Source organism: Apodemus sylvaticus, chromosome 14, assembly GCF_947179515.1.
Source record: "Apodemus sylvaticus chromosome 14, mApoSyl1.1, whole genome shotgun sequence".
Lineage (NCBI taxonomy): Eukaryota > Metazoa > Chordata > Mammalia > Rodentia > Muridae > Apodemus > Apodemus sylvaticus.
In genome coordinates, this window is record NC_067485.1 from 293,519 (window position 1) to 308,963 (window position 15,445).

Consider the following 15,445-nt stretch of genomic DNA (forward strand, 5'->3'; position numbering starts at 1 on the left):
CTCAATTTGAGCCAAGTTAAGTTTCCATTTACTATAAAACTTGAAGTTTATATAGTTCTCAGAGCTGTGCTGCACCCTACCGCAGTAACCATAGAATGTACTGTACCCCCTCACCCCCCACCACCTGTTCTTGAGAATGTTCTATACCCATTGTTCCACGACCCACTTTAACCTTAACCATCTGGTCTCACTTCTGTAACTACAATTACATGCAAAATGCCCCCTATGGTTTTGCCCTACATAAAGGGCTTGAGAAGTTGACTTGGGGCTGGTATTGTGAACCTCATTTTAGGGGGAGACAGCTGCTGATTTGGCTCTAGTTTGTACACAATAAATCTTGCTTTAATTTGGCCATAATTTGGGTTGGTGGTCTTTCTCCTCACATCTGTGAAATTAACAATATAATTTATAAAAATGACAGAAATCTGTAAATGTGCTTGACTTGTTTAACATACCATCTCTAGTTATATTTAACAGTTGAGAACAATGTCCAGTGTGGTGGCTTAAACCTACACCAGCATATGGAAAGACTGAAGCAGGATCATCATGTATTTAAGGACTGTCTGGGTCATATATGGAGAAGGATTGAAGACAATCTGCCAGAGATTGAGGAGAAGCAATCTCTAGGTTTGTAAGTGCGTGCGTACTTGCCTCAGGGGAGTGAGCATAGCTAGAGCCTAGCGAATACCAGGCAAGAGCTCTACCAGTGAACAATATACTTACTCTGTGGAATTTTCTGTTAATCAGTGCATGGTTGGAGGCTTCTGAAATCCTCTCTATTGTAGGCTACTTCCCCATTGCAGGATTCCAGATCCAGGGGCTGTGTGTCAGTTTGTTCATTTTTATAACTATCATCACTAATCATTCACTGGGGTAGGGGCTGGAAAGAGCTCAGTTCCTATGGTGCCTAAGGACCCAAGTCGGATACCTAAAACCCACAAAAAAAGGAAGGTGTGAAGACGTGCAGCTGGAATCCTTGCCGGTGGTAGGAGGAAACAGGCTCTGTGGCCAGCCTAGCCCAATCAGGAACGCTTTGGGTCCTTCCAGTCTCGGTAAGAAGCAATAGGCCTGGAGTCCCTAGAAGATGACGCATTTTTGATGCGCTACGCAGACGGGGCGGAGCTTGCCTGAGCTACTAGAGAAGGGTGGGCGTGCTAGGCGGGAGCTGCCTTTGCTGTGTTCTCTCGGCCGGACGCTGTCTCCCGACTGTTGGGGCGCTACTGAAAACTACTCCTACCAGTGTTGGGGTCTTGTGTTCACGACCACCATTGTATAATTGAGGGCCTTGTTCGCTTCCTGCACGGATTCAGCCTCGGCGTCCCCTCAGCAGCGGGTGTCGCTACTGGCGCCGGCGCCGGAGCGGCAGGCCGCTGCGGACCGCGGAGCCCATGAAGGCTCGGGCCCCGCCGCCGCAATCGCGGCGTCGCCGGTGTCTTGGAGCGATCCGAACCTGCTCTGGCATGACGGCGGCATGAGCACGGACGGGGAGTCGCCGGAGGAGCCGGGGTGGAAGGCGGTGGCCTCACCCAAGGTGTCAGCCATGCCTGAGAAGCGCGGGAGCGCTCAGGCCGCGAGCAGCAGCTGGGTAAGTTTTTACTAGGTTCGGACAGGGACTCTGAAATTGTGGCTGTTCTAGGAGAGCCAGGTTCATTGAGAGGCTAGCTTTCCTAGCAACTCCTCTCTAGACGAACATCTAGGAGATTTGGTTATTGACTCAAAAGCCACCAGACACGGGCTATATAATATAGTATAATAGCAAATATAATTTGGATATCTCAGAATTTCTCCATTCTGTGTCAATTGACAGAAATCTTCTGGGCACAAATTTTGTCCAAAGCAAATTAGATAGTGGATGTGTGTGTGTGTGTGTGGGGGGGGGGACGGGGACGGGAGGGACCTCTTAGAACCTTCGTTTTGCCCAGTTTCCTGAATAGCCTACAGGGATGCTTTAGGTCAAAGTGGGAGGCGCCTTTCTGATACTTCCTCCTCCTCTGGGTTTCAGAAGAGACCTTGATGTACTAAGAGGAAGCTGAAGATCTCTGTACCCGAAGGTGAAAGTTCAGCCTGATCTGTAGTGACACGTAAAGTTGACATATTTTTGACAGATTATTTTCCTTGACCTGGATTCACAGTACAGACCTTATCAGTGCCATTTCTTCTTCTTTTTTTAATGGTTGGAAACTAAGCACAGGGAATGTCATTTCTTCAGTCATAAGTATAAAAAGGATCGTTGGGGAAGGATTTACATAGGATCTAAAACTTAAGGTTTTGCAGTGAGTACAAACTTTTGCAACTATGGGAAAGTTTGTCCAATGAGAAATAGGAATTTAAATAAAGACATGTGTAGTCAGGTGCTTTTCCAGTTTTTAAGCTTGCATATTGAATTTCTGTTAAAGAATACTAAGTGATTGCAAGTGCATATTTGACTATGTGAATTCACCTTTGGTACAGTTGGGAAGGTAGAGAATTAGTAGTAGTATGCAGAATGAATCTTAAGTTAAAATTCAAACATGCAAAAATATTGAGGTAAAACAGAACCACATAATATTTTAGTAAGGGCTTACTAGGTACAAAATTGCTGGCAGTCTCAAAAGTCTGCAATGTATAGACCTTAAAGTTTTGTTCTGTCTGCATTCTTGTTGTTCATTTCCTTGATGTTTTAGACCTAGACTAGAGCTGGCTTCTAGTCCTGATTTTTACCAGAGTTTTACCACTCAGTGCCTGATTTGTTAAATGGTTGTGTATTGAAGAAGCATGGGGGGGATAATTTTTTCAAAGCTAAGATTTTTTAATGTAGAAAAATTTAACATTGTGGGTTAAGTTCTGTAAAATTGTTTTTTTTCTCATTAAATTGGTTACACTTCATTCTACACTCTAAACAAAAATAAATGACCTGTTCCCCTTCTTGGCTTCCACTAATGGGTGGACAGTACTAATTAGTGGACAAGCCAATAGCCTAAGGAGTGTCTTCCTTTATCTCTTCCCAATCTTACAACATTGCATCTATGTGTACAAATTTTAGCTTCTTGTCCTCTCCTTTGTATCCCTAGGGTTCAGGTCCTCAGCTCTTTTGCCCCTGTCTCTTGAGACCCTGTTACCATTAGTCTGTCCTCCTCTACATTGTTGGTTAGTGAGAATGAACATGTTAATATTATTGGTAGTGCCATTTCCCCATACTTCCCCCAAGCTGACTCCCTTTGGCATACACAATAAGAAGTAAACTGTCAAGGCAAAACATCTTAGCTATAGCTTTTCTAGACTGGCTGGTTAGTGAGCCTCAAGGATCTACCTATCTCTGCTTTGTGCCCTCATCCCATCCCTTCCTCCTGTTACTGGTACTTGGATATCCAGCACATCCACCTTGCCCAGTTTTTTATATGTCTGTTAGATATGAACTTAGATCTTTTTGCTTGTATATCAGGTATTTATTGAACTATCTCCTCAGCCCATGTATGGTGATAAATATTCAGTTCTTTCCCATTTTCTAATTTAGTAAGGAGCCAGACCCCAGTCTAAACCAATGTGCTTAAAGCAGGAACTTTTGTAGGGTTATTTATTCAAAGAAACCTAGACTCTGTTTATTCCCTTACCTTTCTTTGGATCCTAATGCTTATCTAATTTTAAGCAAAGGTAAATTACTCACATTTTTTTTCCTCAACTTTCGGAGTAGTAGGTACAGTCATGTTTGATTGCTGAGAATACTGTTTTTATTCTTTTCTTTTTCCCGTAGAGTTGATGAGATAACTAGCATGTGCAGGGCCCAATGGAGGGTGTAAAAACGGATACCTGTAATAGTTGGTGTTTATGTCATATGCCAGTACTTCCAAATTACACATTTTTTATTTTCATAGTTTTTTTTTCCAGAATTACTTTCAAATACTGTAATTTCCATGATTTGGTTTTATTCTAATGAGTTATCCTTAGGAATACATATACTTTTGGATTCTTTGATATTACTACTAATCATAGGGAAGACTGCCTGGGCATAGGACTCTTATTCAACCAAATTTTTTCTACCTCATTAGCAAAAATATACATGAACTTGAAAGACATTCTCAAAAAGACCATTATCTGAAAAATACAGGGACCTAAGCATTCATGGAATGAGGCATTTTTTCCATGAGATCCTCTGTCTAAGATAGGGAAGTCTGTCAATTAAGCTCACATTTTATTATTTCTGTTCTTCCTTGCTATGAATTAATACACAATTTCAGGTATTTTATCAAAACTATTTTAATTACTGAATATATACTTTCTGTTATATATAGTTTTTATAGCCAAGTAAAGCAAGTTGTTTTACAGTAATTTAATTTTTTGATTATTTTATTTTATGCATATGAGTGTTTTGCTTGCATGTATGTATGTATGTATGTATGTATATATGTAAACCTCATTATGTGCTTGGTACTTGCAGAGGTAGAGGAAAGCATTCTCTGGAACTAGAGAGATGAATGGTTGTGCACCACCCTGTGGGTACTGGAACCAGATCAGGGTCCTTTGGAAGAGCAGCAAATGCTCTTAACAGCTTGAGCCATCTCTCTAGTCTTGCAGCCATTTATTCTTAGGCATCTGATGACAGTTAACGATTTATTGCAAAGAAAATAGACTGTTCAGTATAATATTCTAAGATTTGTTCATGGAGTAGACTCCAAGAAGCCAGTATTTAGATTTCAATAAAGAGCACTGATTAAGAGATCATACAGTCAGTACTATTCTAGTGACGTTTGATGTCACTCGAGATGGCTTGGTAGGAAAAAGAGCTTGCTGCTCCATCATGCAGACCTGACATGTTCTCACTACTTAGGTAAAAAGTTTATCAGTCTCAACTTTGACAATTATAAAGTCTAAATATAAACCAACTGTGGGTGATTGAGTATCAGATATTTAGGCAATATTTAATTCTTTAATAAATATAAAGCATATCCATCTTGTTAATATTAATTTTTTCATCTTTAATAGTGATATATATCAGATAATTATATTAAAATAAATTTATGACTTATTGTCAATAATTGTTTGATTTTACACACTCTTTTTTTTTTTTTTGTACAATTGATTAGCAGTTTGTCAGGCAAAGAAGTATCTGTGTACCATCTCTGGATAACTTATGCAATACAATATAAATGCTGTATAAATCATTGCTGTTATCTTACTAGTTAGGGAATAAAGATGAGAAAAATTTCTGAATTTCTAGTTATCTCTGAATATTTTCAATTTATAATTAGTTGAGTCTGTTGATGGATGTGGAAGTTACAAATTATGGAAGATTGGCAGTATAATAAATGTGATATTAGCTATAGGTAACTGGCTTAAAATAGATCTATAGAGCTTTATTGTCCATAGCTAACTTTTATTTTATATTACAAAACTGGCAATCGAATTTAGAGTTTTGAGGATAGGTTTTTTTTTCTTTTCTTGAATAATTAATATAGCTTCCTTCAAGGGACTGGCACATTTTATCTGGTACTAGTAACACATTTGTTACTAGAGAGTAACACAGTAACTCTCTGTCTCCTAAAATGTAATAGCTTTTTATCTCATAAAATATATTTATTGATGCCATACCATCTGTTCTTTAGTGTTGACTATCCTGTAAAGAAAGAAAGTGGGCTGAGGCATGAAGGACAAATAACTGGTGACTGCACATTAGGTTAAGATCAAGGCAAGATGATCTCTCTTGTCTTCCATGCTGGCAGGGATTGGTATTTACTGTGTACTTTGTTCTTAAAGTTGGGGATCATGTTTGGAACAACAGTCTTTCTGACAGACAGATCAGATTGAGAAAAGTCAATGCCCTAATTCATCTGAACTTTTCAGATTTATAGATTAAATGATTTATTAAAATTTTGTATATATTAATTAATGATGGAAATTAATATAACAGCAATTATTCCTTAACCAGTATTTTCCCAAATAACCTTGCAGAGACCTTTTAATATTTCAAAGCCTTAGACCTTAGCTAGGCAGATTCTCAACTAGCTCACCTGAGTTAATTCAACCACCTAGCCCTGTCCATCCTATACCTTCCAGGCCTGTGATCACGGCTGTCTCTTATGTCTCCTGGTGAAAAGGCTTTCCTCCTCCTCCTCCAAGAGTTCCTTTCTCCCTCCCAGTAAATCTTACCTTCTACTTACAGCCCAGCTAATTGTCCATCAGCTATTTATTAAAGCCAACTAGAGAATGCCTTAGGTAGGTGAGGAAGGACAGAAACACAATTTCACACAGAGTACCCCAACAGTATATTGAGAAAGGATAAAAGCACCATTGGGAACTACATAGTAGCCAAGTCAAACTTTTTAGTGTAGGAAATAAGGGTGAAGATCTGAATTTTGCTTTACTAATGTTGATTCCTGTGAGTTCTTGCTCAGATTTCTGGGATGCAGGGTGCCTGCCATTTGTATATGCTGATTCTATTTGCATAAGGAAAATAGCATATTCTAATGAAAGAAACACACTGGAGATGTGTGACCATTTTGATTGAATGCCACCTCATTTATTGTTTATATCTGAGTTTTCTCATCTATAAGACGTAGATAATTGCTTCTAATCCTGAATACTATTTTTTGTTAGAATTTAATGTTGGAAGCACAGTATCAGTACTTTACCTCAGTTCTGGAATTTTTCTGACCTCCTAAATGTCCTTTCTTTCTTTTTTTTTTTTTTAATTGGAAACCTAAAGTTCAATATTTTCATGACTTTGCCAGCATAATGCTGCAATTTGGGACAAAGCCAAGGAATGTCAGCAGTCTTCCAAAACTAATCCACTTGAAATATAGTTATTGTAGAGACCATATGCATTAGTTGAATTGTTAGACATAAATGACATAAATAAATAAGTCCTTAGTAGCCCAATTAAAGATATGAGTATTAATGCAGAGTGGAGAAAGGAGATTCATTTGATGTGGCTGGGTTGGTGCTGTGGATGTATGTGACCCCATTTATAATAGAGTGTCAGCCTAGCATACCAGAGGATCTAGGTTCAATTCTAAAATAGGAAGACAGAAACACTCAGGTCCAGAGGTTAACGGACTTTAAATTCATATATGGTCAGCTTGAGGCCTGCCAGTACTTATATGAGTCCTTGTCTCAGAACAACAAAAAACTTAGAAAATTGTGGCTACATTGGGAAGATGAGCCAAGAAAGCGATCTTGTGACATGACATTTAAGTTTAAATAGAAGGCAAAAGTTATCTATAAACAAGCAGTCTCAGTTAAGGTATAGTCCTGCTTCTTACTGATCCATCCTTATCTAATTTCCATTATTCCCACATGGTCTGACCAGTCATAAATGTGTGCAATTCCTTCTTGGGTGAGAAGTTCCTCCTCTAGTTGGGAACATACTCTATCACCCCCCTACCCCCCCCCCCCCCCCGCTCTCCAAAAAAAGATAATTGTATAGACATTCTGATTGGACCATTGTTTCAGCAGCCAAAAGGAGGGGATATACTGTCTCTTAGAATATATTTGTTCCCTCCGGGTTGGTTACAGTAATTGCCTAGTTTGAGCATCTACAGAAAACAGGTCTGGGAGAAACTTCCATGTTGAATGACTTTGTTATGTGTTCTAGTTACGGATTCTGTTGCTGTGATAAACACTATGACAAAAAACAACTTGGAAACTGTCTTAGTTTTCTTTTGCAGTAACAAAATACCATGACCAAAGTAGCTTATAAAAATAAAGTTTATATTTTTATAAAATAAAAAAGTGTTTAATTATGGTTTTAGAGGGTTAGAGTCCATGATGATAGTAGAACAAAGGCATGGTAACAGGAACTGCTGAAAGCCATCCAAAAACAGAAGGCCAAGAGACACTGGGAATGGGGCATAGAATTTGAAACATCAAAGTCTGTCCCCAGTGACACACCTCCAATAAGACCATACTTTCTAATCCTTCCCAAACAATTCCACCAACCGGAACCTGTTGTTCAAATATATGAGCCCATGGGGTCATTCTCATTCAAGAGAGAATGTTTTTGTGACTACAAGAACAAAAAGTTTTATTTAGTTTATACATCTCAAACACAGTCTATCATTGTGGCAAGGCAGAAACTCTAGCAGACTATAAACCTAATCTCAAGAACTTAGGCACTGACTATGAGTAATGCTGCCTATTGCCTTCTCTTCATGTTTTGCTAAGTTTGAATTTTTATATAGCCCAATACTCCTTGCTCAGTGTGGCACCATCCCTGGTAGGCTGTGACCTACCATACCAATCATCAATCAAGAAAATGCCCTACAGACTTAGTTGCTTACAGACCAGTTTTATAGAGGTAATTTTTCAGTTGAGGTTCCCTCTTCACAGATGACCCTAGCTTGTGTCAAGTTTACAAAAACAAAAACTAAAACAGCATATTATGGTATTTGGTTTAGCCACTCCACCTCCAACCAGGTGGTATGTTTACATGAATTTGCTTTGAGCTAAAAAATTGCTTCTACTCAAACTTAAAGTAGGTGGAAAGTACATCAGACTCTGTGAAGCGTCCTGTTCTCATGTTGCTCTTCTGTAGACCTGGAGGATTTCTACTAGTAATCATTGTAACATTGGCTGGGATCTTGCAAACAGGGCATTTCAGCACCAGCAGCATGGAAATAAGGAGGTACAAATAGAATCACTCTTATTCCTTCTATAAACCTTCATTCTTCTCTACATTCCACTTTTAAAAAAATTTTTTTTTATTGAGTATCTTCTTCATTTACATTGCCAGTGGTAAAAACCTTTCCCAATTTCCCACTTCCCAAAAGCCCCCCTCCCCAAAGATTCCTTATCCTTCCTTCCACCCCCTGCCTCCATGTATATGCCCCTCTACCCGACACACTCCCACCTCCCCTCCCACCCCTGTCTGTTTCCCTTTTTTGGGGCCTCTATTGAGCCTTTACCTGACCAAAGATCTCTCCTACTGATGCCCAACAAGGCATTCCTCTGTCACATTTTTGGTTGGAACCATGTGTTCAGTCCCTGGGAGTCTTGGGGTGTCTGGGTATCTGAAGTCATTGTTCTTCCCGTGGGATTGTAAACCCCTTCAGTTCCTCCGGACCACCCTCCAGATCTTCCATTGGGGACCCCAAGCCTAGTCCAATAGTTGGTTGCTAGTTTCTGCCTCTGTATTTGTAGGACTCTGGCAGGGCCTCTCTGGAGATAGCCATGGCATGTCTTTAGAGAATCAAATAACCCTATTAAAAATGGGGTACAGAGCTAAACAGGGAATTCTCAACTGAGAAAACTCAAATGACTCTAAAGCACCTAAAGAAATGTTCAGCATCCTTAGTTATTAGGGAAATGCAAATCAAAACAACACTGAGATTCCACCTTACACCAGTCAGAATGGCTAAGATGAAAAACTCAGGGGACAGCAGATGCTGGAGAGGATGTGGGGAAAGAGGAACACTTCTCCATTGTTGGTGGGATGGCAAGCTGGTAAAACCACTCTGGAAATCAGTTTGGCAATTCCTCAGAAAATTAGACATAGACCTGTGGATCCAGCTATAACACTTCTGGGCATATACCCAGAGGTGTTCCTACATGTAATAAGGACACATACTCCACTATGTTCATAGCTGCCTTATTTATAATAGCCAGAAGCTGGAAAGAACCCAGATGTCCCTCAACAGAGGAATGGATACAGAAACTGGTATATATACACAATGGAGTACTATTCAGCTATTAAAAACATTGAATTCATGAAATTCTTAGGCAAATGGATGGAACTAGAAAGTGTCATCCTGAGCGAGGTAACCCAGTCACAAAAGAATGCACATGGTATGCACTCACTAATAAGCGGATGCTAGTACATTCCACTTTTTTATTAACACTAAATTTTCTTTGCAGTTGTTTGCACCACAACTTGCAGGTACTCCCCAATTCTGTTGAGAACTCTTATACACTCAGTAATATTCCTCTTTGTTCTACATTTTTAAATATCTACATATAGAATAGTTTTATTTGGAGAACCCTAAACTGGCTAATTCTCTCTCACATTAATAGTGTTTGGTGAATGTTTCCCTAAGAATAAGGTGCCCTACCACCTTGAGGGAATCCCTGTCCTATATCACCAGAACCAGGAGGGAATACCAGTGCCACTTAATTTATAAAGGGAATACTATGGATACCCAAAGCCCCCAGTTTTCTCACTATTCCCTCTCCCTTTCTTTTTTCTTAGAAAGGTAGAAATGGATTTCTTGCAAAGAAAATGAAAGACCCCTAGGATTTTAGAATTCATATTTGCCAAGATTAACAACCCATGAGGTTGCCACTGTCATCATCTACATTATGTAGATTTCCTATGCCAGAAATCTCTTGCTTTTCTTCTCTGAAGTTCATAGGCCACAGACTTTTTGTTTAACTCTCCCAATTATGAATTAACTGGTAATCTTAATATTTTGTAGATGAGGAGTTCAAATTTAGTTTTTTTTCCAGATTGCTGTTTAGTTTTATTTCTAATCAGGATTCAAATTTATATTAACTGACATGCCATAAGCTTATACATCAACTTGTGGAGCTCTTTCTAGTCTGACTCAGTCTCTTGAAGTAGGTACTTCTCCATAGTGAGCTCAGTGATGTAGCATACTTCATTATTCTGGTCATGATAATCGCTCATTTTTACCTACCCATTGTGACCTCATCCAAGCTACACATGTTCCTCTAACTCTGTTCCTTCCATCACCTCTTAACCCTTATACCCTGCTGCAGATTTCATACCTGAGAATAGGGCAATTGGGAGTCACTGAGACCTGCTTTTTAAATAAAATGAGTTCCTAAGTTCTGTTGGTTTGAACAAAATGATTTGCTGTGTAAAATCAAACAAGCACAAACCCTTATGGTCTACCAGTTCCATAGATGTTCTTTGTTCTTTTTATGTGTGGTTTATGTTCTGAAGCAGTGGGGTCAAATGGATGCTTTGTTATATTTTTTAATCATAGAAACTTCCTTTCCTTTAATCTTAATTGCTTTTGAAGATGAGTAGCCTAAAGGATAAAAATGTGCTTTGGGGCACCTTTAGCAATCTCTGTCTCTGTCTCTCTGTCTCTCTGTCTCTCTGTCTCTCTCTCTCTCTCTCTCTCTCTCTCTCTCTCTCTCTCTCTGTTTGTGTGTGTATGTTAAAATACATATAACAAGATTTACTCATAACTTTTAAAATAGCATTGCATTTTATCATATTGTGTATTCAATCTCAAGAACTTTTTACATCTCAAAAAACAGAAACTGTCCTTTAAACAACTCTTTATTTCTTAGCATATGGCAGCAACCTTTTCTTCCTTTGAGTATGAAGTATCCTTTGCCATTTCGTTCAGTAAGTTTTGGTTGAAAGTCTATTTTATTGGATGTTAGAATGGCTACTCCAGCCTGGCGGTGGTGGCGCATGCCTTTAATCCCAGCACTTGGGAGGCAGAGGCAGGTGGATTTCTGAGTTCGAGGCCAGCCTGGTCTACAGAGTGAGTTCCAGGACAGCCAGGGCTACACAGAGAAACCCTGTCTCAAAAAAACCAAAAAAAAAAAAGAATGGCTACTCAAGCTTGTTTCTTGTGATCATTGACTTGGAAATTTTTTTCCAACCTTTTAATATGTGGTAGTATTTGTCTTTGTCACTGATGTGTGTTTCCTGAATCCAACAGAATACTAGGTCCCGTTTAAGTATCCAGTCTGTTAGCCTATGTCTTTTTATTGGGGAATGAGTCCATTGATGTTCTGTTAGCCTATGTCTTTTTATTAGGCAATGAGTCCATTGATGTTGAAAGATATTAAAGATCAGTGTTTGTTGGTTCTTGTTATTTTTATTGTTAGAGATATTATGTTTATGTGGTTCTCTTTGAGGTTTGTTGTGAGATGATTGATGTCTTGGTTTATCATGGGTGTAGTTTCTCTCTTTGTTGGTAGGTATTTGAGTTTTCCTTCTATTATCCTCTATAGGCCTAGATTAGTGGAATGATATTGTTTAAATTTGGTTTTGTCATGGAATAGTTTCTCCATTATGGTGATTGAGTTTGCTGGGTATAATAGCCTAGGGTGGTGCGTTCTCTTAGGATTTGTATGACATCTGTTCAAAATCTTCTGTCTTTTAGAGTCTCTGTTGAGAAGTCTAGTGTAATTCTAATAGGTCTGCCTTTCTATGTTATTTGGCCTTTCCCCTTTACAGCTTTTTTTTTTTTAATATTTTTATTTTTATATTCTTTGTTTACATTCCAAATGATTTCCCCTTTCCCGGATCCCCCCTCTCCATATGTCCCATAAACCTTCTTCTCTCCATCCATTCTCCAATCACCTCCCTCCTTTTTTTCTCTGTCCTTATATTCCCCTCCAATGCTAGATCAATCCTTTCCAGGATCAGGACCTTCTCCATACTTCTTCATGGGAGTCATTTGTTATGCGATTTGTGCCTTGGGTATTCAGGGCTTCTGGGCTAATTAATATCCACTTATCAGAGATTGCATTCCATGTGTATTCTTTTGTGACTGGATTACCTCACTTAGGATGATATTTTCCAGATCAAACCATTTGCCTAAAAATTTTGTGAATTCATTGTTTCTAATTGCTGAGTAGTATTCCATTGTGTAAATATACCACATTTTCTGTATCCATTCCTCCTTTGAGGGGCATCTGGGTTCTTTCCAGCTTCTGGCTATTATAAATAAGGCTGCTATGAACATAATGGAGCATGTGTCTTTATTGCATGCCGGGGAATCCTTTGGGTATATGCCCAGGAGAGGTATAGCAGGGTCCTCCGGAAGTGTCATGTCCATTTTTCTGAGGAACCGCCAGACTGATTTCCAAAGTGGTTGTACCATCTTATAGCCCCACCAGCAGGGGAGGAGTGTTCCTCTTTCTCCACATCCTCGCCAACACCTGCTGTCTCCTGAGTTTTTGACCTTAGCCATTCTGACTGGTGCCCTTTACAGCTTTTGATCTGTGCATTTTGTGTTTTGAATATTATGTGATGGGAGGAATTTCTTTTCTAGTCCAATCTATTTGGTGTTCTGTAGGCTTCTTGTACATTTATGGGTCTGGATCTCTCTCTCTCTCTGCCTCTCTGTCTCTGTCTCTGTCTCTGTCTTTCTCTCTGTCTCTCTGTCTCTCTGTCTCTCTGTCTCTCTCAGATTTATTTATTTTTATTTATATGAGTACACTGTAGCTGTCTTCAGACTCACACCAGAAGAGTGCATCAAATCCCTTTACAGATGGTTGTGAGCCAGCTACCATGTGGTTGCTGGGAACTGAACTCAGGACCTCTGGGAGAGCAGTCAGTGATCTTAACTGCTGGACTATCTCTCCAGCGCTGTGGGCATGTCTTTCTTTAGGTTAGGGAAGTTTTCTTTCTTGACTTGGTTGAAGATGTTTCCTGGCCCTTTGAATTTGGAATCTTCACTCTATTTTATACTTATTATTCTTAGGTTTGGTCTTTTCATTGTGTCCTGAATATCCTGGATATTTTGGGTTAGGAGCTTTTTTTCACTTTGTATTTTCTTTAACTGTTGTGCCGTATTTTCTATGGGTATTTTCTATGCCTGAGATTCTCTCATCTATCTCCTGATTCTCTGTAACTCCTGATCACTTTCCTAGTTTTTCCAACTCCTGGGTTGCCTCCTTTGTAATTTCTTTATTGTTTTTATTTCTATTTTTATATCCTGGAAGGTTTTGTTCAACTCCTTCACCTGTATGATTGTGCTTTTCTGTTTTTTTAAAAAGGGATTTATGTGTTTCCTCTTTAAGGACTTCTGTCTATTTACCTGTGTTCTCCTGTATTTCTTTAAGGGAGTTATTTATGTCCTCTATCATCCTCATAAGATGGGATTTTAGGTTGGACTCTTGCTTTTCAAGTGTGTTGGGATATCCATGACTTGCTATTGTGGGAGAACTGAGTTCTGATGGTGCCAAGTTGCATTGGTTTCTGTTGCATATGTTCTTGAGCTTGTCTCTCACCATCTGGTTGTCTCAGGCGTTGCCTGTTTTTGCTGTCTAACTGGATCCTGTACCTCCTGAGAACCTGTAAACCTGATTGTGAAGGAACCTTTGGGAGTCAAGGTGTCTCAGGGTATGCCTAGAGCTGAGTTGTGGGCTGGATGGAAGATGTGTCTCTCTGGCAGGGCAGGGTGGATAGGATCTGCCTCTGCTGGAACCTGTGGGGGTCCAGTTAGGCCAAGTATTAGGTCAAGGGTGATCTGCCTGTGAGCCTGGTTGTGTGGGAGCTTCTGGGAGTCAAGCTGTCTTGGTATGGGAGGGGGTCTGGAGTGCTGGATCTGCTGATTTATGTATTTGTAAGAGATGAAATTAAACAGCTATAAAAGATCTCATGAAAATTCTTAAAAGTTTCATCTTTAGCATGAGGTCAGAGATAGGATTACAGTAGTTAATAATTGCTGTACAAACTGCTATTACGTAGCTGCTTAAATCAACCTCTTTTGTTGATAGTTCTTTGGGATATCAATCTGAAATTCTGCTTCTTTTACTTGGGTTCCTTGTGTTTCTACATTTTCTGGAAGTTTGATAGGAGTAAGCCATCTTAGCTCATCATCTCCAAAGTGTGGTAGCTTGATGATTGTTGATGTAAGCTTTAATGGAAAAAGTCTATGTTCTTACCTTCCTGTGGATACAAGACATTTTCCCACATGAGAACTCAAAATGTTTTAAGTTCACAAGTCTGTTATTTCCCTTGACTTTTGTTTCTCAGAACAGGTTGCTGAGCAACAGGAAGAACTGAAAGTAGTATCAGTAACAGAGTTCCACAATTTATTTTTTTAAGTTGTGCTGGAGTTTCAAGCAAAGGTCTCACTTCAAACTAAACATTTGCTCTGCCACTGAGCTACATATATTTTCAGCCACAGTGTCATATTGTGAAAAGAAAGGTCCACGGACAGCAGTAATTCATAAGTTATTTTTTAAGCTTTTCAGTGGAGTATTGGGTAAGTGTAGAAAGATCAGTGAGTGGAAGGTTAACAAATATTTGAGGACACAAGGAAAAGTAGTAAGAGGAGACAGCTGAACCAGAGATGCTGCCCTAGATCAGGTTCAATTGATATGATTGGTTAATTGGTTTCAGGGGAAATGGAGAGTCTATTTTCTTTTGAGTAGCATTTGGTAGGTTGACCACACTCCAGTGGTTGGCTCCATGCTTGTAATCATATTTGCAGCAAACTTTTTTTTTTTTTTAATAAAAAGAATTACAAAAAGGAGAATATTGTTTCTGAGTAGGGCCTGGCTAGGACCAGTGGGCTGGCCCACAGTATGGAGCTGCTGTTGCTGTTGTTGCTGCTGCTGTAGTTCACACTGCTCGCCCTGTTTGGAGGAGGAGAGCTCTGGGCTGTGGTTCTGCCTGTGTTTCTTGCAAGCACGAAGAATTGTGCTAAGTGATTTGGGAACTCTGACGGATCTTGCCCCCAGATACCCTGCCCAGCCACAAGATAACCCTGACTCTGGGCAGTATCAGAATCCAAGAGGAGTGCTTCAGAAACCAGAA

At 39.5% G+C, this 15,445-nt stretch overlaps 1 protein-coding gene across 3 annotated transcripts in view; it reads left to right on the forward strand.

The window, feature by feature from the left end:
* Positions 1-1,109: 1,109 nt before the first annotated feature.
* The window catches only part of Mfsd14b (major facilitator superfamily domain containing 14B), a 63,087-nt gene continuing 48,751 nt past the window's right edge, over positions 1,110-15,445 (forward strand). For 2 of the 3 annotated variants that reach the window (XM_052156900.1, XM_052156903.1), the window contains exon 1: positions 1,110-1,585. In XM_052156900.1, coding sequence (XP_052012860.1) covers positions 1,472-1,585 — 114 coding nt within the window. In that variant the 5' untranslated portion in view covers positions 1,110-1,471. Of the gene's footprint in view, positions 1,586-2,031; positions 2,052-15,445 lie in introns of those variants that run through there. The other variant, XM_052156901.1, reaches the window with a different exon arrangement.